At 47.2% G+C, this 27,029-nt stretch overlaps 1 protein-coding gene across 2 annotated transcripts in view; it reads left to right on the forward strand.

The window, feature by feature from the left end:
- The first annotated feature begins 2,002 nt into the window (after nucleotides 1-2,002).
- Nucleotides 2,003-27,029, forward strand: part of Cdrt4 (CMT1A duplicated region transcript 4) — a 31,815-nt gene continuing 6,788 nt past the window's right edge. The window contains exons 1-3 of one of the 2 annotated variants that reach the window (XM_037201062.1): nucleotides 2,003-2,190; nucleotides 14,862-15,134; nucleotides 18,470-18,640. In XM_037201062.1, coding sequence (XP_037056957.1) covers nucleotides 2,166-2,190; nucleotides 14,862-15,134; nucleotides 18,470-18,640 — 469 coding nt within the window. In that variant the 5' untranslated portion in view covers nucleotides 2,003-2,165. The remainder of the gene's footprint in view (nucleotides 2,191-14,861; nucleotides 15,135-18,469; nucleotides 18,641-27,029) is intronic. The other variant, XM_028869334.2, reaches the window with a different exon arrangement.

Genomic DNA, 27,029 nt, shown 5'->3' on the forward strand with positions numbered 1-27,029 from the left:
AGACACCTGGACAAACTTGACTCTTGTGTGCCCCAACTTCAGTGTTTTGTAAAGTGGGAACCAGGACAGCAGATCTGTGGGGTAAGTTTATGAAAAGGGTTGAGAAAGAGGTTCCTGGCATGGAATAGTCTAGAACCTCTGGATGACAAATTCATTCTGTCTGGAGTGACGGAAGAAGGCCACGTTCAGTACCTGCCTTTTGGAGGTCACGAGATGCCAGGGATGAGGCCAGTTCACGGAGCACCCCTACTTGGCTCGACCCCTCTCGCGGCCGATAGAAGCACGTGGTGAGGCCACACACACAAGCATCTGACTTGTGAGGAATTTGCTACCCACAGAGGAAGGAAAAATGCATCTCCCTGGAGCCAGGAGTCAAAGGCCAGGCAAGCCCGTGGGAGGCGAACAACTCAGGCTATAGATTTCTTTTCTTGGTTTGGAGTCTTGCCAGGGGTAACAGAGACACAGACCAGATAGGCATCATGGTCCCCTACAGCACCATGTGCACAAGCAGGTACCTCTCTGAGAGGTTCTAGCTTATCCAGTGGTCGGTCTGCCTCTAGGCCCTGGACCATTTCACACGGTATTTATCTGTATAGACATCTGGACCCAGATACAAGCAGCTGAGCATCCTTCACTTTACAGGAAGCTTGTGGGTTGTGTTCTTTGAAGTTTGTGGGAATCCTAGGACAGTTATCTGCCCGTCTGTTATACTTCTAATCCTATCTCTGCCAGACCTTTGAACACAAGACTGTCCAGTGACTTTCTCAGCCTTGCCGGCTCAACACAAATCTCCCATCTTTGTCTTGACATCAACATTTTTCCAGATCCTAACATCTAAGCCTCTCTGTGCCCCTCCACACCACCATTTCACATGATTCTTCCCTTGTTGGAACATCCTTCCCCCATGTGAAAAGGAGCTTGTTAGAAACACCGAGTGAATGAAATTGAACAAACAAAAAACAAAAACAAAACAAAAACAAAACTGGGCAGTGGTGGTGCACGCCTTTAATCCCAGCACTCAGGAGGCAGAGGCAGGAGGATCTCTGTGAGTTCCAGTCTGGTCTACAGAGTGAGATCCAGGACAGCCAGAGGTACACAGTGAAAGCCTGTCTTGAAATGCGCCCCCCCCCAAAAAAAAGGGGAACACTGAGTTAAGACCTAGAACTGTGACATGATGATCCCCAAAAAGAGAGCGCTCAGTGAATCCATGGTGTAACTGACCCAGGAGTTGCCAAACGAGAAGGCACTGAGGAAGGACTGGAGTCTGGAGAGAGCTAAGAGTCCAGACAATGCAAACAGAACAGTGCGAGGTCTGCACGGGCTTTGGTTGCAGAAGCTGGTGCTGGAAAATACTGGGGATTGAGGAAGGCCAGGTAGTTGCTTTGATGGTAGATCAAGTGCTTGTCTGAGTCTAGAAGGGCAGCTTCATCCTCCTTCTGGACAAGTTGAGGACGGGCCTGAGAGCAGTGGGAAGGATGGACAAGAATGTTTCCCAGTGAGAAACGTTCAGCGGAATCGTGACTGGGGTAGAGGAATAAGTGCAGAGCAGGCTGGTCTGTCTCTCAAGTGCTGTCCAAAGACTTTGAAGATGGAAATCTCTCTACAGCTGCTCTCAGAGTGCCTTGTTAACAGGCCAGCTCTTTGTTTCCACCCCAGGTCTGAGTCAGCCATATGCATCCTTGCTGGCTTTCTAGGTGATCCTGGCACAGAGGAAGTGGACTCTTGAGCTTGCTTATCTTCGGAACTGGTCAGGTCTGGTTCAGAGTATCTTCTTGTTGGAAGTGAGATGAAAGCCAGTGTCTTTCTCAATCTCTGAGTCTGGACATCCTAAATGAGGTCACTTACAGTGTGCCTGGCTTCGGGCTTCCCATCTGGGACAGGGATGGTTACCCTAACACTCACCTTTAATGACCATCTGCAGCCAGCCAGACCCTGAGGAAAGGCAGAAGGGTACAGGGCAGGAAGCATGGCAACTGTCGATGTCACAATGCCTCTCCTCCCTTTGGATGACCGGCTACTAGACCACCTCAGGCCAGCAGCAAGATCATGGCTGGCTGCAACAGACAGAGGACAACAGGGGACCCGGGATCATCTAGTGTTCAGGGGACAACAGGAGACAAAGAATAATCCCTGGGCTAAGAAGCAACCAAGATATCAAGACAAGGATGTGGAATTTCAGGGACCTCTCAGGTACCATTGACCGGGTCCTCCTCCTAAACCAGACACTTGTGTTGACAAAGAGAGAAGGCCAGGCACAAAGTCAAAGGCACATATCCAGATTCTATGGGTCATGCCCTTTTCAGAAGGACAGTTCTGCCACTTGGTGAAAGGAGTGTCAGGTTCTCAGCACTCCTTACCTTCTCCAGTTCACAGTCCACATCACCTGTCACCACTGAGACGTCTAGCCAACATATACTGATGTTTAAAGTCTGACCCTGTCCTCAGGATTCTGACTGTTGCAGAGACCCGAGCCTGGAAGTTTATAAAAAGTGCCAAATGAGAGCCGGGTGTGGTGGCGCACACCTTTAATCCCAGCACTTGGAGGCAGAGGCAGCAGATCTCTCAGTTTGAAGCCGTCTGATCTACATACTGAGTTCTAGGCCAGTCAGGGCTACATAGCAGACCTAGTTTCAAAAACAAAAGGTTCAAGTGGCTGTCCTATACAGTCAGGGTTAACAACTGCATGTAAACCTAAGTACAAACCAAACCAAAGCACACAAAATCATGTATGTGTGCATGGCTCTTGGAGAGGCAGAGGTGGGGAGCTTCTATCATTTAAAAAATGTTTTATTTTTCTACTCATTTTAGTCTTTGGCTAGAATACAAAGAGATGGGTTTATAATGATACTTTCATACACATACACATCTGTCTCTACATCTGTACCTTTACACTGATATATCATTACACTTTATTGCTACTTGTAGGGGCATCTGATGTCCCCACAGGTGCGTGACTGAGTCTTGACAAAATATAGAACCAAAAAAAAAAAAATGTCCAACCAGACCTGGTTCATGCCTTTATTACTAAGTATCTGTAAAACTAGACATGGTGGTGTACATCTGTAATCCCAACACTCTGGAGATTGAAGCAGAAGGATTGCCATAAATTTGAGGCTGGTCTTATCAATATGGTGAGTTCAAGGTCAGCCAGAGCTACATAGTTAGAGTTTGAGGCCAGTCTGAGCTACATAATGGGGAACACTGTCTAATCCCCTAACCCTACCCTCAAGATAAAGAATCCATAGGAAAAATTAAGAGCCAGCCACACATCCAAGAAAGTTTCTTCAAAGGAATAATTAATATTCAAGTTGCCTATTTAGAAATAACTCAAATCAAGGACTAAAAAGCAATGCTAAATCAAATGGAAAAAATGAGTGAGAAGCCTTATGATCAATGAGGCACCTTAATTTGTAGATCAGGATAAGGAAAGATGAAGGAGAAAAGACTTACATCTGTGCAGATGAGGAGACCTGCCTGGGTTAGGTGAAGTCAGGGCCTTGCACCCTACCTCAGGGCAGTGTTTAAGGGGTCCAGAGCCTCCCCCAGAACCACCTCTCCAAGTCAACAGCTTCCGTGTGTGTGTGCACTTGAGCTGTGCTGAGTGAGTGTAAGAAGAGTGGGAAGCAGAGCTGGATAAGAGCCCAGGAAGTCAGAGCTCTGAGTTCAAATTCAGATGCTGCGGCTTCTCGGGGAGATGCCTCTAACTGGCCTGGGGTAAACAAGTCCTGCAGCCCCTGCTTCTTTCTCTCTTCTTGCCTGGAGATGTAATGCCGAGGGACCATCCGGGTGCTTAGACCATTGGTGAGTGCTAAGCCTCCTGTTCTGGGACCTGTGCTGGGCAGGGAAAGGCCTTTCCTCTTAAACACATCAATCTACAGATCCTGTGAGACCTGCCCCTCCCCAAGTGCAGCGATTCTGAGGTCGTCCTTTCTTCTGTGGTGCCAATATCTGGGGTTGTAGCCTTATTTGGATGGCCCTGGGGTTCCTGCCTCGTGTGTGTGTGTGTGTGTGTGTGTGTGTGTGTGTGTGTGTGTGTGTGAATATGGGAGTTCTCTGCTTGTCTGTATGTGTGTACATGTGTGGTGCATGCTGGGGTCTGCCTGTACATATTTCTGTTCTGTATCTGTGTGTGTGTGGCATATTTCTAGATGTGTGTCCATGTTCGTGTGTATCAGGCTGTTGGTGTGTATGCTGGTGTGCCTGTGTGTGCCCATGTGCACTTTTTCAAAATAGTTCCGCTAGGAAAGTGTTCTCTCTCTGAGCTGAATCCTCAGTTCACCTTTACCTCCTGTTTTCCACAGTTTCACTAAGTTGGACAAGTATCCTTAAACTCATACTGTAGTTGGGATCCCAGACCTGTGCCTGGGATGGGAAGCTGGCTCCCTTCTGCACCTTCCAGGGCCCTCAATGGCTGTCTGTGCTCTCTGTTTAAGGAGTAGCCTGTCAGCCGTGCCCTGAGAATGGACAGCCGGCATGGAACCTTGGTGACTGTGGGGAAAGCTCGCGGATGGTTAAGCCACCCACTAGTGGGCTTGGGACAGAGAACAGAGGAAAACATGGAAGGAAGGCTTGGAGAATGCTTTAGAGGTGACACTTGGGGATGTCTAAGTGGAAAGGAGGGGCACAGTGGAGAGGGACAGAAATGTTGTTGAGAAAACCAGGAGGCAGGGTGATGTGAGAAGTTGAGGATCCTGAGCCAAGAGAGCAGGGAAAGGACATAGAAGATGGATGCTGGTAGCTCCTCCTCTACCTAGGACCTGTTCTTCAACCATAGCCAGCTATTCCCATAAGCTATAGGACTGCCACTCAGGAGAACTCCCATTATCCCAAAGCACAGAGACAGAACTGCTTAGAGAAGCAGTCAGTCTTTCAAGAGACTGATAGCCCAGAGCACACGTGTGAATGCTCATTTCCTTTTGGGTACCAAGAACCAAGCTTAGGCCAGGAGGTGGCTTCCACCTTTGAAAGGCTCAAGAGCTGTTTGGGACATAGAGGATTAACCCTCTTAAACCTGTAGGCTTGCCTGGCCTGGGAGCTTCACCACACCCTCACCTCCCCCATTCCATCTCTATTTTATGCCTATCCTGAAGCTCACAGTCATATCACTAGAAAAGAGTGGGCCAGAGAGGACAGGGCCTTGCCTAAGGTCATACAGCTGGTGAATACTAGAATCAGGACTCGAACCCAGCACCATCTGATACCAATATCCCAGCAGAGAGCTTCTGTGCCATGTCTTGATATCCTATGCTCTGACCTCTGACTTGGGCATATTTAAGCTGGAAATATGGCTTGTCCTGTCCTCTTCCACTTGTATCCTAGCTGATCAAGCCAGCCAACTTGGCAACTCAGCCTAGACTTTGCTCTGGCTGCCACCCCCAGCTGGACACCCATCTTTCTAATGCTTCCCAGTCCTGACTGTCCTCAGGCCTCTCATATGTCCCCTATGACAGAAGAACAGTTTGGGAAGGGAGGCAGGACACAGATGCCAGGGGTGGGAAGGAGGCATTTCAAGGTGGAACGGGTGGGCATCATGGCTTCAGAAGGGGCTGAAGTCACTAGTGGCACGGGCGGTCACTGCGGAGGAGACAGCTGGAGACCTTACAGGGCAGGGCTGTGCGGAATGTACCAGGAAGTTACTGAGCCTGGAGAGAAGCAGGGCCAAGTTCTAGCAAGAAAGCAGGAATGCACTGCCGGCTGGGCCCTTGCTTGCAAAATATTTGCCTACTCAGATTCTCAGTTTTATTGTTTATTTCTAAAATAAATGTTTGCTTTACCTTTGTAGCTGTGAGGTCTTTAGGAACATGGAAAAGAATGACTTTGTTCTGGGTGCAGAAATATGCTTTAGGCCTTGGAGGCACTTTCCACATCGTGGTCGGCATCCTTGCGTGGTCAGCAGGTACCTATGGTCCATCTGGAGTCTTTGTAGTCACGCCCACAAAGGACCTTCCCTCAACCTGGATCCTCCTCCCTCCCCTCCATCCCAGGACCTCAGATATGCTAACGAGGCCAGCCAGCCACACTAACTCCCACCCCCAACCCTGTAACTCTGTCCTGAGGCCTCTGCAATGGTTGTGGGTCCTGCATCACAGTAGCTTTTCTATGCACTCTTACATTTCTCTCCTCTTAGCAACTTTGGTTCTGTTCTGTCTGCTCCACTCTTCCCACCTGCTCTGCCGCCCTCGCATTTTGAAAAGGAAAACATTTTAAATTAAATATTTGGGCCCGCAAGATGGCTTAGAAGGCGGAAGCACCTGTTGCTGAGCCCCGAGACTTGAGTACGATCTCTGGGACCCATATGGCAGAGGGGAGAACTGACTCCTAAAGCATTCTTTGGCTTCCTCAGAGGCTCATCTACTGTTACTGAGTCGGGGTCGACCTGTGTCTTAAAGTCTAGGAGAACGGAACAGCAGAAGCAGCTAGGACAGGTGTTGAATGCATTTTCATATTGATGGTCAAGTGATGTAACAGCGTTTCTTGGCAGTGTGAGCCTGTGTCCCCAGCTCTGAGGCACCTTTAGAGCTGGCATCTTCTGGGCTCTCTGTTCAGTGACCTCTGTCGATTTTTATGTTCTGATACGTTAGTATCTAGTTATCCCAGCCTTAGAGCCGAGTTTGAAAGCCACGCACAAGTTCACTCAGCCCCGGACCTCCCATTACCTTTTCTGCTCTCACCCTTTGCCATGGCCATAAAAAGTCTAAATTAATTTGTCAGTTTTTCCAAACAGAAGCATAAGCCGGGTATGATTTTGGTCGGGGTTGCACAGAATCTATGGGCCCCATGTAGGAGAAATGACATTGTTTTGTATTTGCTGTTGTGTTTTTGCAATGAACACGACATCTCTCTATTGAGAACTTAATTTTTTGTTCTTTTTTAAATTCAGTTTTAGTCCAGTTTTTGAATGCAACACTATCATTGAATTTCTTTTTGGAAATTTTATTTTCGCCGGGGTGGTGGTGGTGGTGGTGGTGGTGGTGGTGGTGCACGCCTTTAATCCCAGCACTCGGGAGGCAGAGGCAGGCGAATCTCTGTGAGTTGGAGGCCAGCCTGGGCTACCAAGTGAGTTCCAGGAAAGGTGCAAAGCTTCACAGAGAAACCCTGTCTCAAAAAAAGCTATTTTCTTTTTTTTTTGGTGGAAATCAGAAAAATTCAAGCATTTTTAGGTATGTGAACCTTGTATCTGCTAGCCTTGCTGAACCAGGCAATTCCATTCATAGATTATTTTGGATCTCTGCACAGATAACCACAGTGTGCAAATTGAAAACACCAGTTTAGAATCAGATTGTTCCGGGTCTGAGCTTTAATCTTATCATGTACTAAATGTAGCACTTGAAGAGAGTGACTGGGTCTGAGCTTTAATCTTATCATTTACTAAATGTAGCACTTGAAGGGAGGGACTTGTTTTCTCCTGAAGCCTGTCTCTCTGTCTAAACATTGTGACTTGTAGTGAATCTGAATGAGATGAAGCACAGGTCCTCATCAGCGTTTGGATTCCCACTCAGTGTCTTTGTGACCTCAGCTTCCCTGAGCTCCACCACCTTCAGCTCTGGCTTGGGTCATTTGTGGAATGTCAAGTTTTCTAGCCGCACTCTCCATGGATGACCCGCCATCAGCTTCCGTGACACGTCTGTCTTTGGGGTTCTTGACAGACAGTGGCCTTTAGCATCGGCCCTCTCTTGTGCCACTTTTGCTGGGCTTCGTGAGAAGCCCTACCTCTGTGGTGGGCTCCGCTCCATCCTTCCTTAGGTTTCTCTTTGCCCACCTAATAAACATTCACTTCTTATCCCTCCACCATGCTCATCCTGTGAAAACGGGAGATAGGATAGTCTTTGGTTTCTATCAAGTTTCTATGTCTGGGACTATGACCACTATCCAGGACAGCTGCCCACTGGGGGTTGCTACTTGGATATTCCATAATGCCCAACAGTACCTTAGCATCCTGTCTTTGAACCCACCTTTTCTGATACCTATTCCATCATCTAAGTCAGAGACCCGAGGCCTTCCAGACCTCTCACTCTTCTTTCCCTTCATGGTTAATTGTGACCACACTTTGTGCCCACCCTTCTCAGTCTCTTTCCATCGTTGGGAAGTAGCTTTTCAGCAACTGCCCTTCTAGCCTTGCTGAAGTCTCGGTTTTACTAAGTTGAGATTGCATTGATTTTAATTAGACCTCAGAAACCCTCCAAAGATGCTGTGAAAACTTCCCAGACCCCAGGACTTAATGTAAGAGAAATTTATTTCTCACCCTCAAATTCAGCTGGATGCTTTGTGATGGAGTGCCATGAGATAACTTAAGAACCTAGTTCCCTTCCCTTGGGAGTCTCTGTGATCTCTTGGGGACCTGGAATTCCTTTGCTTCTAAACTATGAATAGAGAAAGAAACACTGAAGGTTAAAGATTTTATTGAGATGAGTCTACACGGAGGGAGAACTCGACGCAAAAGCTCTAGTTGATTAAAAGGAAGGGAGAAGAGGATGTGCTGGGAAACAGCTCTTAGCTTCCCAGTAAGATACTGGTAGAGTTCAGGAGGCAGATGCTCCTCTTAGATGGATAGACAACTATAGGTCTCTACGACAAAAATTTTTCTAAAGAGAGCTGATAATGTTAGTCCCTACTTAAATTTGTTCAGCAGTCTCCACAATGCCTGCAAGACACAGACAGAATTCTTGAGTGTGAATGGTCCAGGCCATTGGCTCTCAACCTGTGGGTCATGACCCTTTTGGGGGGTATCAAACGATCCATTCATGGGGGTCACATGTTAGATATTCTGCATATTGATATTTGTTGTGGTTCATAACAGTAGCAAGATTACAATTACGAAGTAGCAATGAAAATAATCTTGTGGTTGGGAGTCCCCACAACATGAGGAACTGTATTAAAGGGTTGTGGGATTAGGAAGGTTGAGAATTACTGTTCTAAGCAGAGGAAACACACAGCACAGAAGTCCAACACCCTGAGATCCTGCAGAGTTGACTTTTACTTGCTTACACCCCACTTCGTAGCATAGCCCTCTCCCACAGCACAGGGGCGCCCCATGTGTTGGCTGTCACTTTAGAGCTCACTGTTCTGTCCTTTTCTGTTCCTGCATAGATTCTCCTCTTGTGTCTCTTCTCGGTGCTGTCCCCTCATATCCTCGGAGCAAATGGCACCCTGACACTGGAGCTGTGTTCAGCTGCCTTTTGGTGTTCTGGAGTGAGGAAATGGGGTGTTTGGGGGGTTCTCAAGGGCTTAGACCAATGACACTGGTTTTCACCTGAGAATTTGTTAGAGATGCAAATTCTTGGCCTTTGCCCAGATCTACTGAATCAGAGATCCTGGGGACCCAGCAGCCAGTATCCTCATAGGTGTTCAACGTGGTACCAACAATAAGGAAGCAGATCACTGGTCACGTTTGTCTCAGAGACTGGTCAGGTGTGCACCAGAACATCTGTTATAATGACATGAGCGTAAGTCATCTACCCCAGGAGGCTTTTTAACTTCCTTGGCTGTGTGAGGAGTCAGTCCTCGATGCCTTCGTGAAGCCTTATGTCTCCTCCTGCCTCCCAATTGCTTCTAACTCCAACTCCAGGGGATCTGATGCCCTCTTCTGACCTCTGTGGGGACCTGCATACACGTGGCATGCACTCACACAGACACACTTATGCATAAGTAAAAGTAAAACAGAAAAAAACCCATCTAAACACAGTGACATGCACTGTACAACAATAACATGAGGTGACAGGATAGTGGATAGTGAGTTGAGTAACCCTAACTAGCACGCTGAAATCCGCAGGGTTTGGTGAACTGGCAGAGGATGAGTGGAAGACCCGAGAAGCGTGAACAGAGGCAGTCATGGATGGAGTTTGGAGCTCCACTCCTAAGCGTCCTGGGGAGGTTCCTGCGTCGTCGGGATATGTAGGTTGAGGAATCACACACACACACACACACACACACACACACACACACACACACTGGTGCCTGCTTTTGAAAGGTCACTCTGGCTGCTGAGTGTACAAAATACACTCCATGGGGGAAGACCTGAAAGGAGGAAGCCAGTTTGGGGGCTGTGGACTACCTGGGTGGACACTGAGGCAATAGCGGGAACACGTGTTTGGCCACACGCTTCTGGTGCCAGCTACTTGGATTTGAGTCTTGGTTCCGTCATAATAGGCTTTGAGCAAGTCACTGAACTTTCCTCTGCCTCGACTTTATCATCTGTAAGAGGGGATCATACTGGCACTCAACTCTTGGTTTGTAGGGAAGACTCAGTAAGCTAATGCAGACAAAATGGGGCCACCATGGTGTGTTGTTATTCCTATTGTTCTGTTAATAGCAGCAGCAACACTTGTCACTATCAATAAAACAACAGATTTAGGCTGTGTCTGCAAGCTGAATTGACATGATTTATGGATACATTGAGTCTTGAGGGGGATGGGAAGGAGAAAAGACTTCTAAGTTTTTACCAACTGACTAATTAGTGGTGTTGAATAAGAGCAAGCCACAGGAGGAGCTGGCTTTGTGGTGTGATGGGATGAGGGTTAGCAAGAGTTCAACTGAATGGGGGAAAGTCTGAGGTACGTGTAACACACCTGAGGTGTCTGGAAGGGGGATAAATGGATGGGCCTGACGTCCAAGGCGGATCTAGTCTAGAGGCCCAGAGACACACCTCTGGAAGAGTGGGCAGATGGGAAAGCCCAGGGTAGGGGTGGGGTAGGAGAAGAAGCCAGTTTGGATCCCAAGATGACCAGCCTGGGAGGTGAAACCCAGTAGGGGCCCACATGGGCTCCACAATGAGCACGGAATGTGAAGCAGATGGTTGAGCTCAGCATCATAGACGGTATTTGTCGTGAGTGAGTGGAGTTTTACATTGTCAGCTGGTGCTTAGAAACCACTCAGTTAGACAGGTCTGCTTCTGCACACTTCTTGATGCCAAGAATTAATAAGAAGGCCGGGCGGTGGTGGCGCACGCCTTTAATCCCAGCACTCGGGAGGCAGAGCTAGGTAGATTTCTGTGAGTTCGAGGCCAGCCTGGTCTGTAGACAGAGTTCCAGGAAAGGCACAAAGCTACACAAAGAAACTCTGTCTCAAAAAAAAAAAAAAAAAAAAAAAAAAAAAAAGAATTAATAAGAGGAGAGGGGGTATCCCTGAGGACAGCAGGACAAACAGCCTTCCCAGAGCTGCTTTGGAACAGGATAGCAAAGTTTCTAGGGCAAGCTTGCTGCAAGCTGAAATAAACCCCACCTGCTTTACTACTCAGAAGAAAAGCCTCCTGCCTCCTTTTCAAAATAAAATATGAGAAATCACCACTAAAGGCGACTGAACCAAGGTGGAAAATGTCTAAAACTGAGTGAAGAGTTCCCAGTGATGTTATAGTTTGGCACAGCTGCTCTGGGTCCTGGAGCATCTAGATGCTCGCTCCTGTGACCTCCCCACACAGGCCATGTGCATTTTCATTGACAAAGAACTTAAGTTACTGTAATAAGTGATGGGCTTCATTGTGACATTTAAAAATTTTAATTAAAACATAATTGCATCACTCTTCTCCTTCCCTTTCCTCTCTCCAGCCCCTCCCACGTTCCCTTCTTCCAGCCCCTCTCATGTCCTAGTCCTCCAACCCCTCCTGAGTCGCCCCTCGCTCCCTCTCAAGTCGATGGCCTCTCTTTCTTTGATTGTTGTCGTATAGATGCAGAAGTATATAAATACAGTCTGCTGAGCCCCTTAATGTTGCCTGGTGTATATGATTTCGGGGCTGACCGCTTGATGCTGGATGACCAACTAGGTTTTATGAAGTCCCACCTTTCAACTGTTGGCCTTAATTCTTGAGCAAATCATATCCTATTCAGAAAGTCCTTTCCTACACCCCTGTCATGTAGGTTACTGCTTATGTTTTCTTCTAGAATCTCCAGTTACAAATTGAGGTCTTTGGTCTACTTGGAGTTGATTTTTGCACAGTGTGATAGATATGGGTCTAATTTCATCCTTCTGCAAGTGGACATCTTTTTCCCAGGACCATTTGTCAAAGATGCTGTCTTTACTGCAGTGTGTGTTTTTCCATCTTTGCCAAATCTCAGAGAGCTGCAGTTATGTGTACTTCATTTGGATTTCTGTTTTGTTCCATTGGTATACATGCCTGTTTTGGTGCCAGTACCATGCTATTTTATTACTGCAGATTTGTAAGATACCTTAAAGTCTAGAATGGTAATTCCTTCAGTATTATTCTTTTTTGGTAAGGATTTTTTTTTTAAATATCTGGGGTATTTTCTAGTTTCATATAAATTTTAAGGACCTCTTTTTCTATTTCTGTGAAGAATGTCATGAGGATTTTTGATTGAGATTGCATTGAATCTGTAAATTGCTTTTGGTAGGATGGTTATTTTCACAATATTAAGTCTACCAATTCATGAGTGTAGTAGGTCTTTCTATGTTCTAATATCTTCTTCAATCTCTTTCAGAAATTTGGAATTTTCATTGTAGAGATCTTTTGTTACTTTGGTTAGGTGTATTCCAATATATTTATTTGTCTTTAACAAATTGTCTTTCAGACTGCAAATGGAAGCGTGTCTATGATCGCACTCAGCTATTGTTGGTGTGTAGAAAAGCTATTGATTTTTTTGCTACTATTTTTCTTAGGGTCACTGTATGTAGCCCTGGTTGTCCTGGAACTCACTATGTAGATCAGGCTGGACTCAAACTCAAGGAGTTCTCCTTCTACTTTTTTTTGAGTGCTGGAATTAAAGACATGCACCATCATGCCTGGTTAGCTACTAATTTTTATAAGTTGATTTTTGTTCTGCCATTTTGCTGAAATTAATAGTTGTTTCTAGAAATTTTCTGTTGGAATTTTTTTACAACCTCTTATGTATATTATCATATCCTCTACAAATATGGGTGATTTGACTTCTCTTCCCATTTGTATCCCTTTCAATTTCCTCCTCTCGCCTTATTGGCCCAGCTAGTACTTTGTGCACTACATTGAAAAGGAGTGAGGATAGTGGACAGCTCTATCTCATTCCCATTCTAATAGCATTGCTCTGAGTTTTTCTCCACATATCAATGATGTTGGCTCTGGGCTTGTCATATACAGCCTTTATTGTGTTGAGGTATGTTCCCACAAGCCCTACTCTCTCCAGGACTTTTAACATGAAAGCATGTTGGATTTTTGTCAAAGGCTTTTTCTGCGACGTGATGATCTTGTGATTTTTATAGATAACACTACACTTTGCTCTTATTAATCTCCAGTCCTCTGTCTTGATGTCCCCTTCCTCCCTGCAAACAGTCATCGTGTGCCTTCAAATTCCCTCCTTCCAGTTATGCCCCTTTCTCCCTCTCCACCTGCCCTTAAGATCTCATCTTCCCTTCATGGAAGGGGCCCTTTATGATCCCCTTTGTGCCTACATGTACACATTGCACATACGAGCACACAATGTATGATATATGTGTGTGCGTGTGTGCATCTGTGCATATGCACAAGTGTGAGTGGAACTAGGTGTGTGTGTGTGTGTGTGTGTGTGTGTGTGTGTGTGTGTGATATTAAAGGACAGTCTCGGGTATTGACCTTCATCTTCCACATTGTTTGAGATAGGGTTTTTGCCATTGCGTAGTCCAGGCTAGCTGGCCCAAGAGCTTTGGACAATTCTCTCGTCTCTGCCTTCTGCTTTTCTGTAGGAGTGTTGGGATTACAGCACTGTGTTTTCATCTGGCAATTTAAAGTCTTCATTAAAGCTTTTTGAATGTATTTTCACACACAGATCTACTTTCATTCTTTGAGTGTGGATGGTCAGGTTCCCCAGCACCATATGTTGAAGAGGCTACTTCCCCCCCCCCCCCCCGTATATTTTGGCAGTGAAAAGCCAGGTGGCTGTATCTGTATGGGTGGATTTCTGGACTCTATTCCAATGGTCTGAGTGTCTGTTTCTGTGCTCACACCAGTTCCAGGGCACTGTCTATCACGGCAGGGGAGTTATGGCCACACTGTGCACGTGCACGCGCACCCCCCCCCCCAGTTCTTCTCACATTAGTGCATGTGCACAGATGCATACACATCGAATCCACAGTCAAGCAGAGACAGATGAGTGCCTGTGTTCACCTTGCTTCCTCTTTTTCATTCAGAGGCTCCAGCCCCTGAGCTGCCCACAGTGAGTGGGCAGGTGTCATGTCATCCCTCCCCCCCAATTGATCTAATCTAATCAAGAGGATCCTTCACAGGCATGTTCTGAGGCTGGACAAATCTAGGCAGTCTCTCACAGGTGTGCCAGAAGCATGTCTCCTAGGTGATTGTAGATCCTGTCAAGTTAAAACATGGGCCATTACAACCTCATATTGGGGATTAAAATTTTCCTCCCTTCCTCCCTTCCTCCCTTTCTTCCTCCTTCCCTCCTTCCTCCCTTCCTCCCTCACTCTCTCCCTTCCTTCTGTCCTTCCTTCTTTTCTTCCTTCTCTCCTCCCCTCTTTTCTTCCCTCTTTCCTGCCTCCTCCCTTATTATTTCTGATGAGACAGGGCCTTACTTCCAGAACTTTCTATGTAGTCCAGACTGGCCTCTTAACTGACTGCCACGTTGTTGTCTTAATCTCCCAAGTGTTTCAACCCCAGCCCCACAGGGCTTGAAATTCAACTTGAGCTTTTGGAAGTCTTTGAAAAGCCAACGATGCCCACTCGCAGACTTCTTGCATCCCTCAAACTGTTCCTCACTCGGGATTTCTCCTCCTCCTGGGGCTGTGAAGAATCTTGCAACCATTTGTTGCAGCCCTGTGCATCTATGTGAGGGGGATGTAGGCAGCACTTGAGGCTGAGGGACAGAGTGACACAAACGATTACACATGAACCGACTTTCTGGACTCCATTTTACAGCCTTTGGATAAAGCAATTCTTTCTTTCCACTTTCCAGAGTCAGCGGAAGCGGAGCGAGCACCTTGGCTCAGGGCTTTGGAGAAATGGAATTCGTTAAGGAGCAGGGAAAGGGGAGCGCAAGTCGTTGGCCCTGTCCTGTCCAGGGAGCACACACACACGCGGGCAGGAGGCAGCTCCTTCGCGTCCACAGAGCCGCCTTTCTTCTCCAGGAAAAGTGACTCTTTCACAGCCCTTGGAGGGAAGGAAATGGAAAGTCCCGCAGCAGCATCAGGAGCCCCTCTCCCCTCAAGAGGGCTTTCTGCTTCTCAAGGTCAGGGGCGGAGCTTGCCATTGCATGGAGGCTACTGCAGAGGGTCCCCCCTGTCTGTGCAGCCTGGTGCAGGGCGCGGGCCGGGCTTAGCAGGAGCTTTTCTGAGAAGCAGCTGAGCTCAGACTCTGTCGGCTCCACATTCCTGCAGGATGAGGGAGGGATTCCAGTGTTTACTTTGAACAATGTTTTCCTGTGTCTGAACCGAACCCACGACGTGTTAAATTCTTCCAGATTTCTGGCTCCAGACTGCAGCTCCAGCGGGACAGAAACAGGTTTACGGCCGTTGGCCGAGGCGCGAACGCAGGGTTGGTCTGGACACCTTCTGCGCCTAGAATTTCCACTCGGTGGATGGAAAAGCGGATCAGCGCCTGGGAGGGGCGTGTGGTCTGGATGTAGCAGCACGCCTGGTTAGGCTGGTGTCTTTCGCATTTCCCACCCTAGAGGGCAAAAGTTAGCTTTTCTGCTTTGAGTGGCATCCGGGAATGAGAACTGGAGAGTTTTGAAGCGTTTTCCTGGGTAGGGTAAATCCGAAAGGAATGCGTCTGGTGGGATGTTAATGACCTACAGTACATTCCAGTTCCTGGGCCTGCTGCTATGTGAGGAGGGACAGGAACACAGGGGTTAGGGATGGAAGACAGACAGGTGCAGGGAAGCCCAATTCTTCCTTCTGGAAGCACAGAGAGGCAAAATGACACCGGGTAGAGAGCTGGACTGGAAGGGTGGGTCCCCCACCACAGCTGAATCAGAGCACTGGGGAGGGAGTGCGGGGAGGCCCAGGGCGTTCTGTGCAGTAACAACGTCTTTGCTCTTGTGTCTGGGATGATGAGCGATTCAGGGACATTCTCATGGGGCCCCGTGAAGATTTGGGATCTGTTGTGGAGCCCCACACTCCAGGCAGGGGGATAGCTGTCAGCCCCAACAGCCTCAGTCCAAGCAGGGCATGTGTCAGGCAGATCTTTTAAGCCCACCCTGTTCTAGAACCTGTGCTCTCAGATGATGGAAATTTACTCCTAAGTCCCCCTCATAATAATGTGTGTGTCTATGTGTACATGTGTGTTCAGGTACAAGAAGCAGAGGAAGATGGACTCTGGTCCTGAAGGCCTAGGTAGAACCCAGATAGTATTTATGTAGCAATATTGAGAAAATAGTCCTGTGATAAGACCTAGTGTTTTGATCTTGACATTTTCACAAGACCTTTTGGATAACATGTACGTTTACATGATCTTCAGAAAGAAAAAAAAAAATCACAAAATTTCTACTTTTTGTATGCATCAAGGCAAGTGTGAGGCAAGCACCTTAACCATCCAGAGCTTTCCTCTTACACCTGGCTCCATCCCTACTCCAAGCCTGGTCCCTTGGGTAGCATCAGTGCACCTACTGTGTCCACATGGCCATGTCGAAAATCAGCTTTGCTAGAAGGAAGCACAGCGTCCTTCCTGGAGCAGCCCATAGGCTTCAGCTCCTTACATACATATTAGCTACTCTTCTCGTTGCTGCCAGAAACTACCCCAGAAAAGCATCCTAAGAAAAGGGTTTATTTGGGCCCTTGGGATGAGGGCCCAGTCCATCATGGCAGGGAGGCATGTCGTGAAGTGAGGTGGCTGGTTTCATTGTGTCTCCATTCCGAAAACAGAGACATGAATGTTGGTGTCCGGTGATTTCTCCTTTCAGCCTCTTTTGGTCAGTGGTGACCCAGCTTACCGGATGGTGTCACTCATATTCAAGGTGATCTTTTTTGTTCCTCAGTTAAATTTCTCTGGGAATGGCCTCACATATGTGTACAGAGGTGTATCTCCTAGGTGATTTTTAAACCCAGTAAAATTAACAGTGAAGACCGAAACGATCACTCTGACAAGTTCACTTCTTTTGGTAGGAAATTCTATTGTCCCTTAGAGATGGGAGTGGATGAAGGAGGGACTATCCAATCAACTCTCTCTGGATGCTGCCAGAGTAGGAAGCCTTTCTCTGTCTCAAGGTTACTTACAGGATGCTTTTCTTAGACCACCTGGTAAAGGCCTTGTACTGGCTATTTCTCCCTGTGGAACAAGTTACTCTAAATTTAGTTACTTAGTATTTTGTGTTTCTCATTCTATACTTGCAGGGATTTATTTGCAAGATCTGGGAGAAGTCAGGGCAATGAACGGTTTGGGTAGGATTGTTCTACAAATAAAGACATACATTTGGCATTTGGATTTATACTTGTTTGATGAGTTATAGAGCCAAATAACTGTTGATGCCACGTTGAGGGTGTGTGGAGATGAAACGGAGAAAGACTGCAGGAAGAACCAATGGAGACTGAGGGGGAGGGTACCGAGAGATTCGGGAAGAGATTGGGTCTGCGTGCTGTCATGAAAGCTAAGTGGGAAAATGTTCCCCAAGTATAAGAATGCTCAACTCAGCCGGGCGGTGGTGGGCGCATGCCTTTAATCCCAGCACTCGGGAGACAGAGCCAGGCGGATCTCTGTGAGTTCTTGGCCAGCCTGGTCTACAGATCGAGATCACCAAAGCTACAGAGAGAAACTCTGTCTGGAAATGGGAGTTAAGAGGGTAGAGGCCTGGGGCATAAGTGAAAAGTCACTCTTCAGTAACAGCAGGGCGACTTCCCCCACCTAGTGAAGGAAGGCAGAGTGGGCGGGCGGGAGCACCTGGTGGCAAGTTGGTAGGAAATTTAGAGAGAGATGAGAGCATTCTTGGATCATGGACTCTTGGATCTTTCTGGAACTAGAAAGGACAGTAGCTGAGGGTGAGAAGGGGAAGCAGGCAGCAGGCGTTGGAAACCATTTCTTGGGAGATGAGAAAGTGGAAAGAGCAGCAAAGGGGAGGCCCTGGGGTGGGCTAGCAACGGGACGCGCTTCCGAGACTGAGGCAATAAGAAATGAAAGCTTTGGCAGCTGGGCAGCCTGAGTGTCAGTCCTAATTCCTGTCACTTAGTAGCTGTGTGCCCTTGGACAGACAGGCTACTCCACAGACTCCACAGGCTCTAGTTTCTTTGTCCGTGAAATGGGGATAAAACAGAACTTTGTCAAAATTAATTAGTTAACATAAGATGTTTAGAGGGTGCTCGATATGTGGTATGGCGTAGAAACATCAGTTATTCACATGTCATGGGAGACCTGAGCACGCAGCAGAAACAGCAAGCAGGGCGAGGAGGTTGTGGGGGGTTGTGAGAGGATAGACAGAAAGGGCAAGGCGGTGTGTTAGTTCCTTTCTTATGCATAGAAAGGCAACGTGACCAGGGTTTGCTTGGGCTTCTGGCTCAAAGAGATGCCCTCCACTGTGGCGAGAGAAGACCTGGCGGCAGGAGTGTGAGACAGTTTGTCTCATTGCACCTACAGCCAGCAAGCAGAGAGAGATGGATTCTGGCAACAGCCTGCTTTCTGCCCTGCGCTTAGCTCACAGCGTGGTGCCTGAGGATCTCAGCTCACAGCACGGTGCCTCCCACATTCAGAATGGCTTTCCCCTCCTCAGCTCCTCCTTTCTGGAACCACCCTCAGACAGACTCAGAGGTATGCTTCCATATTGACTCAATCCAATCGAATTGACAACGCAGATTAACCATCACAGGTGGGTTGCTAAGAATAATCGTTCGGGACCATTGGAGTTTAAACGGGATTTAGCAGGAAGTGAGGACACTGTGGGGAGGGATAGATAGCAGACATGAGTTTCGGAGGTGAGGAGTTCCAGGGATGTGGAGGCTAGACGTTGGCATGGAGCTCTGCCATGATGCTCTACTCAGAGTGACACCCGTGGCCCAGGAGCTAACACTGTCAGTGACTGAGGAGCAGGGGCCAGGTCTCAGAAGCTGCCGATGCCTGGTGAGGGGAAGGCTGCCGTAGTCTGGTGGCCTGGCCTTCAGAGGAGGGTCAAGGAAGGGAAATGACTTGGCAATCACAGGGGAAGAGATCAAGGACCTGCTTTCCGGCAAAAACCGGTGGACTTGGGTGCAGCTGGGGCAGGGGACATCCTGGGCTTCCTTTCAGGGCCTCAGGGGACTCTCTGTTATAGGGCCAGGAGACAGGGTGCATTCTTTGCCTGTTTCCAATAAAACAGTCCTGGCAGAACTTCTATAAATTGGTGTGTGTGTGTGTGTGTGTGTGTGTGTGATGTGTGTGTGATGTGTGTGTGTGTGTGTGTGTGTGTGTGTGTGTGTGTGTGTGTGTGTATGGTGGTGATGGGGAGTGTCCCTAATTTCAGCCCCAGCCTCAACCTCACAGCCTCACTTTTCCAGATCTTGAATGATCAGGTTATTCATGGCTTCAGGTGACTCCCAAGCCTTTTGATCTCTGATGATCATTCACTATCATGTGGTAAGTGCTATGTATAATGAGGTCATTTCTCCTGCTGCCAGTGACAGGTAGAGTGTGAAGTATGTGTGTGTGCATGCGTATACATGTTTGTGTGCATATACACGTGCATTTGTGTATAAATGCGCCCATGTGTATACATGCTTATGTATATTCATGGACATAAGTCTGTACCTATTTGTGCACCTGTATTTGTTCAAATACATATTTTCACCCATATGTAGATACATGTGCGCATGTACATGTGTAGTGTGTGTGTGCAGGGCACACTTAATGACTATAGAAGCCAAAATGGGGATTGTCTTAGGGATTCTATTGTTGAGCTAAAAACACCATGACCAAAAGCAACTTGGGGAGGAAAGGGTTTATTTCATCTTACAGATTGTAGTCTATCATCAAGGAAGTCAGGTCAGGAACCTGGAGGCAGGAACTGAACAGAGGCCATGGAAGGATGCTGCTTATTGGCTTGCTCCCCATGGCTTGCTTGCTCAGCCTGCTTTCTTATACAACCCAGGACCATCTGCCCGGGGTTGGCACCACCCACAGTGGACTGGTCCCTCCCACATCAATCATTAATCAAGAAAGTGCCTCACAGGCAAACTTGCGTATAGGCCAGTCTTCTGAAGGCATTGTTTCAAACCGAGGTTTCCTCTTCCCAAATGATTAGCTTTGTGTCAAGCTGACGTAAAATTAACCGACATGGGGATACTGATGCAGTATTAAAGAGTTTGGTATTCCAAAGCTAGGAGTCTTGCCTTTTATATTTTAGGCAGTGCATGATGAGTTTTAAATAGAAGGGTGATATGATCAGATCTTGCACATTTTCTTCCCCTGTTTGCAGTGTCGCACCTGTTTAGTGCCTGGCTCGCAATGAGCCATCGGCACATATTTGTTGAAGAAATGAATGTATTTATAAATGTTTTGACCTGTAGCTTTCAAATGGAGATTAGACCAGAAGAGAATAAAGTAGGAAGACACGTTAGGGGAGCAGATCCTGAACTTGAGGTGCAAGAGGGATGGAGGGGTCTAGTTTCCGTTTCCACTTGGGTGAGCAGGAAGGATGGCTGTGAACAGAAACTGGCATGGAGGCAGAGATCTTTCCAGAAGTATTGTGACAACAGATGTGGACCTGGGTTCCGGACAGGTTCAGTCTGATGAGATGCAGCAACACAGGGAGGAGCTTGTTAGTGAGCAGGAGGAGATGGGAATCCACTCTTAGAAAAGAGACGGGTCGGAGGAATGTACTTTGGTAATTTTCAAGGTGTTAGTGGTACTGAAGACACAGAGTGAGACGGCTTTGGCAAAGTGGCTAATTCTGACCAAGCTCATTTCAAAAAAATTTTTTTTTGATTGATAATTCAGTATCCCAATATCATAATGTGCATATACCTATGGGTTACTAAATGTCATTTTCTAGAAGATTGCCTAGTGAACAATAGTAGAAGAGATTATTTTCATCAGTGTGACCAGACGATGGTTTATCCTTTGTGTGTGTGTTCTTGTGCACAGGCATGTGCACATGTGTGGCTGTGTATCTGCACACCTGGGCATGTGTGTGGAGGCCAGAGGTCAGTCTCAGATACCGTCAATAAGTTGTTTCGAAAGAGCGTTTTTCGCTGACCTGGAACAAGCAGGCCAGGCTGCTCTCCGGTGAGTCTCCCTTTCCTTCCCGAACTGCCTCTATACTCAGCTTTTTTACCTGGTTCCTAGGGATCAAAGTCTCCTTGTGTTTGCAAGGCGATCTTAACCTACTGAGCCTTCTCCCCTGTCCACAATGCACCCTTTTTATTCCCTTCCTTCTCTATGATCAAATATTGATGTTCTCGCATCTATGGTATCCTCTCCCGATGGAGAGCTGGATAAACGTCACAAACCTTCCTGTACTTCTTTACTCTCTCCCTAGGAAATATGGGACAGAATTTGGCGATCTGCTCTTCGAGAGCATCTTTATGAGCGATAATGGACATATAGAAGTTTGTACTTGTTCATGTGCATACACCTGTGATAGCCTCACTGTAGGGCTCCACGTGGCTCCTGCAGCTTGAGTTGGCATAGGTTCTCACTGGTCCTGTTGCTTTTCTTCCTGTCATGCCGTGAAGCCCCCAGCTTTCCTGTTTACCTCATGAACCATCCCCTCCGTCTGCAGCCTCCCTGTCCACGGGAGACACAGCTACATGAGCTGTCTCTTGGGGTACTTTTGCTTATTGATTGATTTTGCTTTGTTTATTTCTTGGTACCAGGCATTGAATGTAGGTTTCTGTGTATGTTTGGCAGAGCATATAACCTCCATGAGCTATAACCCCTGAACTATAACCTCCATGAAGTTCCTATTTTCAAATACTTTTTGTTGTTGCTGTTGTTTTTGTTTTTCAAGATAGGGTTTCTCTGTGTAGCTTTGGTGCCTTTCCTGGAACTCACTCTGTAGCCTAGGCTGGCCTCGAACTCACAGAGATCCGCCTGGCTCTGCCTTCCAAGTGCTGGGATTAAAGGTGTGTGCCACCACTGCCCAGCTGTTTTTTTTTTGTTGTTGTTTTGTTTTGTTTTGTTTTGTTTTGTTTTGTTTTTCGAGACAGGGTTTCTCTGTGTCACTTTACCAAATACTTTTTATTTAGAGTCAATGCCTTCCTCAGTTACTAGGCTGGCCTTGAAGTTGTAACCTTGCCTTAGCTTCCTGAGGAGCTGGGATTATTGGCCGGAGTCACCAGGTAAAGGGGATCTTCCCAGCTCTTTCTTTGACATGTTGTGCCAGGAATGACAGCTGGGGGCTTCTGGGGACAGCCCTCCAGCATGACGATCCTTCCTGGAGGCCTCTGCCTCGCTTCGGTGGTGGTCCCAGAATCTGTCGTGTCTTCTATTCTTACTCTTGTTACGGGCTGTCCTGTAATGAGGAAGAGACCTGGAGCTGGCGATCCAGAACCCTCGATCCACCAGGCAGACGTCTCACTTGGTTTCTTTTGTTTGTGAATATGAGGGAGGAGGAGGAGGAGGAGGAGGAGGAGGAGGAGGAGGACACAGCTCACCTCAGAGTGGAGGGGAAGTGGGGAAGTGACTCTGGGCACGTGGAAATCTTTGCCGAGGAGAAACCTTGGGCAGGCAGCATTAGCTGTGCAGAACCTCATAAAAACCGGAAAGCTGTTTGAGTTTTGCGTTTTAAAAGACACTGCGTATCACTTCTAGGGGCTAAAACTGGAAACACCTTAACATCCCCAAACAGAGGCATCATGGATAATGGTTCATTCCTTAGATGGATTGTTGAGTAGCCTCTGAAATAATTATGAGGGATCTTTAACATTACGAACAAGTGCTAAACAATGGCTGAGCAAAAGTGGTGGGCTGAAAAGGATATATGTAAGGATGGGTGGGACGAGAGTTGCATGATAACATTAGGATTGTGAGATTTAAAAAATATGATTCAAATTTAATATAATGTTGATATATAATGTCTGTTATAAGAACCCATACAAATGCTTTTGACAAAGCATATACTTAAATTTGGGAAACATACAAAGAGATAGCCTTTTTCCCCATGGCACGTGTCTCAAATTGCTTTCCTAAGGGGCTGGCAATTTGTTCTACTTCCTGTTCACAGTTTTCTAGTGACCACGGTGGCAGGCCACAGATGCAAAACAATACAGTACTTTACTCACAAGGTAGAGTTTACACACATACTTCACTCCATTTCCCGGTTTGCATAATGCTCAGGTTCCCGATCCGAGCTTGCCTGCCTTGCCAAGTGCTCCATCAACCTTTGGTTTAATTTCTATTCTGTAAGTCGTGTTAGGGTGACAGTTATTGCTGGGTGTGCATGAAGGGCATTTGTGACAATGTGCAAACTCTTCCGTTTTCAGTATGACAATTTGGACTGTTGTTCAATTGTGGGCCATTTCACCCCCAACTACGGGGAGATTGAATCAATCATAATTTGGAGTCACCTGTGGCCAGAGAGTTGAGTGCATGTTGTAATACAGTCTTTTATCACGTTCTGGCATGAACTGGGACCCAGCTGTCAATAACAATAGAATAATGGAATCTTACAGGAGTGGGTGATTGCCTTAACTCTTTGCTTCCAGGAGAGTCTCAAGTGCCAGTCACTCTCTTCAAAGTCTGGGTTCCTGGCCCCCATTCCTAAGCTCTGAGCATTTGAGAGGAGATTGCCTGAGCCGCTGATCTCAATCAGCCCTGGGAAATGCTGGCTGTTTCCCCGTGTGTTCTCTAGGTTCACAATGCCCCATTGTTCCAGTGGGAGCAGGACTTCCTCTTTCTGATTGATTAGTCATTGTGCAGCCATGCATTTTCACAGTTCCATTGCTCAGGAGCCAGCTGTCAGGCTGTAAGGGGGTCTCTGGGCACAGACTGCCTAAATCTTTTCATGTTTGGTTTCCTAAGTGTGGGCTGTTCGGGTTGTTTCTCCATATCTTTCCTATTTGACTAGCTGATTAATGTACAAGTCTACCCTAAATGTCCATGCAGGAAAAAGTAGAAAGGCTCCTTCGTGCCTGTTTGATTTGTTCTAGAGATTTATTTTTAAAATTGGAATGTGATGTATAGATAACACAGCCCACATGAGCTTTACACCTAATAGGTCTTCATATTACATCTTTCAAAATGAACAGTGTGTTAGATGAAGTATTTCTTGAATAAATATAATATTCAGGTTCATGGTTGTTCCTGAGAGCTGTGCAATGCTCAGAACTTCTTCCGGTAGGGAATTTGGGAAGTGTTGTCTCAACCAGCTCAGCATAACAATTCATGTGCAGAAAGCAGATAGTTTGGAGACAGCAGTATCTGCCTGTAGGAGGAAGAGGGAAGACACCAGGGCTGTCATTAAGATGGAGATCTGGCCATCACTCTCCTTGTCCTTAGGGATTCAGCAGAATCAGTTTGCCTTCCTGATTCCTGATTCCATTTCTCCCTTCCCCATCCAAGGCGGTCTGTCTTCCTCACAGGGTGATGAGCAGCTTTTGATGTCTTCTTCTGCTCAGTATCTGGCTGCAGACTGGCTGATGGGATATGTTTAGACTTAGTACAAGGCTTCTCTGCTTTCCTTTCTGATGACACAATGGCATATATTAGACTTGTTTGGTCTCTTGTAAGTATGGGAAACCTGCTTTGCAGATCCTGGATACTGAGAAGGGCAGACATTAGAGCAAGAGGTGAATGTCTGAATGCACTCTGGTTCTGGGGCTCTGAGTGAATGCAGGACCCACGCTGTTCAGTACAGTATATGACGTGCATTGTGGATTCCGTGAAACAAATAAACGCTGTATGTCTGCAGATTTGCAGACTCCTTTTCCATGCTGGGAAAAAAAAGCACTGGAAAGTTATGACATTAATCATTAGAGAACATATGTATCCTATAGCAGTATTAATCAGAAGTGTAGCTCCTCCCATATATGGTAGGTGGGATTCAGGAATGGCAGGCTGGTTGTTAGAAGATGGGCAGCATTGATGAGGTTTGCATGGCAACACCCGAAATGGAGTAGTGATCCCTAGTTCCCCCCAAAGAGGTCCATGCCAGAACTTAGCACTGTCAAAGCTGATCTGTAAGAGAGTGTAGTTATGACCTTGTTTCTCTTCTTGAGTGTGTGTGTGTGGAGAGAGGAAGAAGAGGTGACCATGCATTGCCACACAGGGAGAGGAACAGACAATGTTCTTCTTCCCTGAAAGACCAACTTGTCCCTCCCCACCCCTCTGTCTTCATAGTTCTAGGGTTCCCGATGCTCCTCAGCATATCTAGTGACTCTCCTGTATGCCCCTCCTCTAGAGCCCACTGGGGTGGGTAGGGGGTGCTCATGGGATGGGGCAGGTGAAAAGCAGAGAGAGCGGTGACAAGGCAGAAGCTGGTCTGATGTGCCCTCAACATTTCCTCCAGGTGTGAGATGCAGGGACCCTGGGAGGGGCCTTGTTCTGTACGGGGGAACATGGCGGGCTCCCCGAAGGTCACTCTGGCTGGAGACCAGCCCCTGGACGCATGCACTGCACTGAGTCGATTCCCACCCTGGTACATCTCGGAGATCAGCATTCCAAGACACTTCTGCTCTTAATGGCAACTTCCTCCTCTGCCAAATGTAAATGGGCAGTGGCCAGACAGCAGAAAAAGAACCGGGCAGGGAAGGAAATGGACAGCTGAGGAAGATAAAATGCAGAGGGGGTGGGGGGGATGAGCCTTTGTGCCAGGCCTGGGAGAGAATACCAGTCTCCTTCCGAGAAGGTCGAGACTTAGGGACAGCCCTGGGAAAGAGGGTGAAAATGAGCCCAGCGAGATAAGCATGCAAACAGTGGGAAAGAGAGAAACACTGGGCCATCATGCTGGCTTGCTCTTCTATGTCTGGATAGTTCTGGGGGCCTCTGGGGAGGATTTCAGAAGGCTGTAGTAAGGACAGGGCCTGCTACCCCCTGAGCCTCTTTACTGTTCTGTGCTCTTATAATGAGGCATTCTCTGAGGCATGCAGTCCTGAAGGCTGGAAAAGGACCTTGTTTAAAAATCCATGTGAATGTTTCATTGATTCCTAGTTCCATGAGATTCCCTGTCTAATGAATCAACATGTCAAAGGCAATTATTCTGCATGTTCACTCTGCAGACAAAAAAAGCAGGTCAACATATAACAAACCCCGAGAAGTACGGCTGGGAAGGCATTTACTGTGCCGTTTAACAAACCTGCTTGGCCATATGCCTGCTATCTTGTATAAAATGGATCCTATAAACGGTGGCTCTCAGGCTACATAACCTATAGAGCTGTATGGGTGGCCCTTGTCCTGGACTTTCCCCGCTTCTTCTTAAACAGTGCCTAGTAACATCTTGGGAGATTCTTACATCCTGTGGGACACAATTCAGGCACCCTCTTACCAAGCTGGCACCTCACTCATGAGTATACACTATCTTACAGCGTCAGGGCAAAAGCCTGCGTGGAATTGACTTGTATCAATGTACTAATCCATTAATCCTGCCTGGAACCACAAAATCCTTTTGTAAGATGGTTTCCTGAGATAAGGGCCCAGCTTGCGGCAGACAGAGAGTGAGGTAATGGGTTTTGGAGAATCCCGTCCACATGCTGTTCCCTCATTTGCAGCGCTATTAAGCCACGGGTTTGCTTCCGCCTTTGACCGAAGTCCATCCACCATTGTCACATGGTTGTGGCCCCATTAAGTGTTCTCAAGGACACTGACATACAGCACACAGCACGTAAACACAGAAAGGAAGCTGGCGACATAGACAGCCTTCTGGGTCCTGGGTCCTGTCTCTAGGTAGTTGGTGTCACCTGAGAAATGGACAGTGTTTCACAAGCATCCAGTCCTAAGCCCTACTGTGTGTTGGAATCACCTGGTGTGCACCTCATCACTGTTGCTGTGAGAGAATACTGACCCCAAGCAGAAGTCTTTATTTGGTTTACCCGTCCATCGTTGAGGGAAGCGGGAATCACAGAGGTGTGCTTGCTGGCGGGTTCCTGGGATCATACTTACCCAGCTTTCTTACCAGCTCGAGACCACCTTCCCAGGGATGACACTGTCTCGGTGGACTGTGCCCCCCATGCAAGTTAAGACAACACCCACTGTAGCTAGAGTTTTCCTGCCTTGCCCACAGTCAGGACAA

This window comes from Peromyscus leucopus, chromosome 8b (assembly GCF_004664715.2).
Source record: "Peromyscus leucopus breed LL Stock chromosome 8b, UCI_PerLeu_2.1, whole genome shotgun sequence".
NCBI classification, from domain to species: Eukaryota; Metazoa; Chordata; class Mammalia; order Rodentia; family Cricetidae; genus Peromyscus; species Peromyscus leucopus.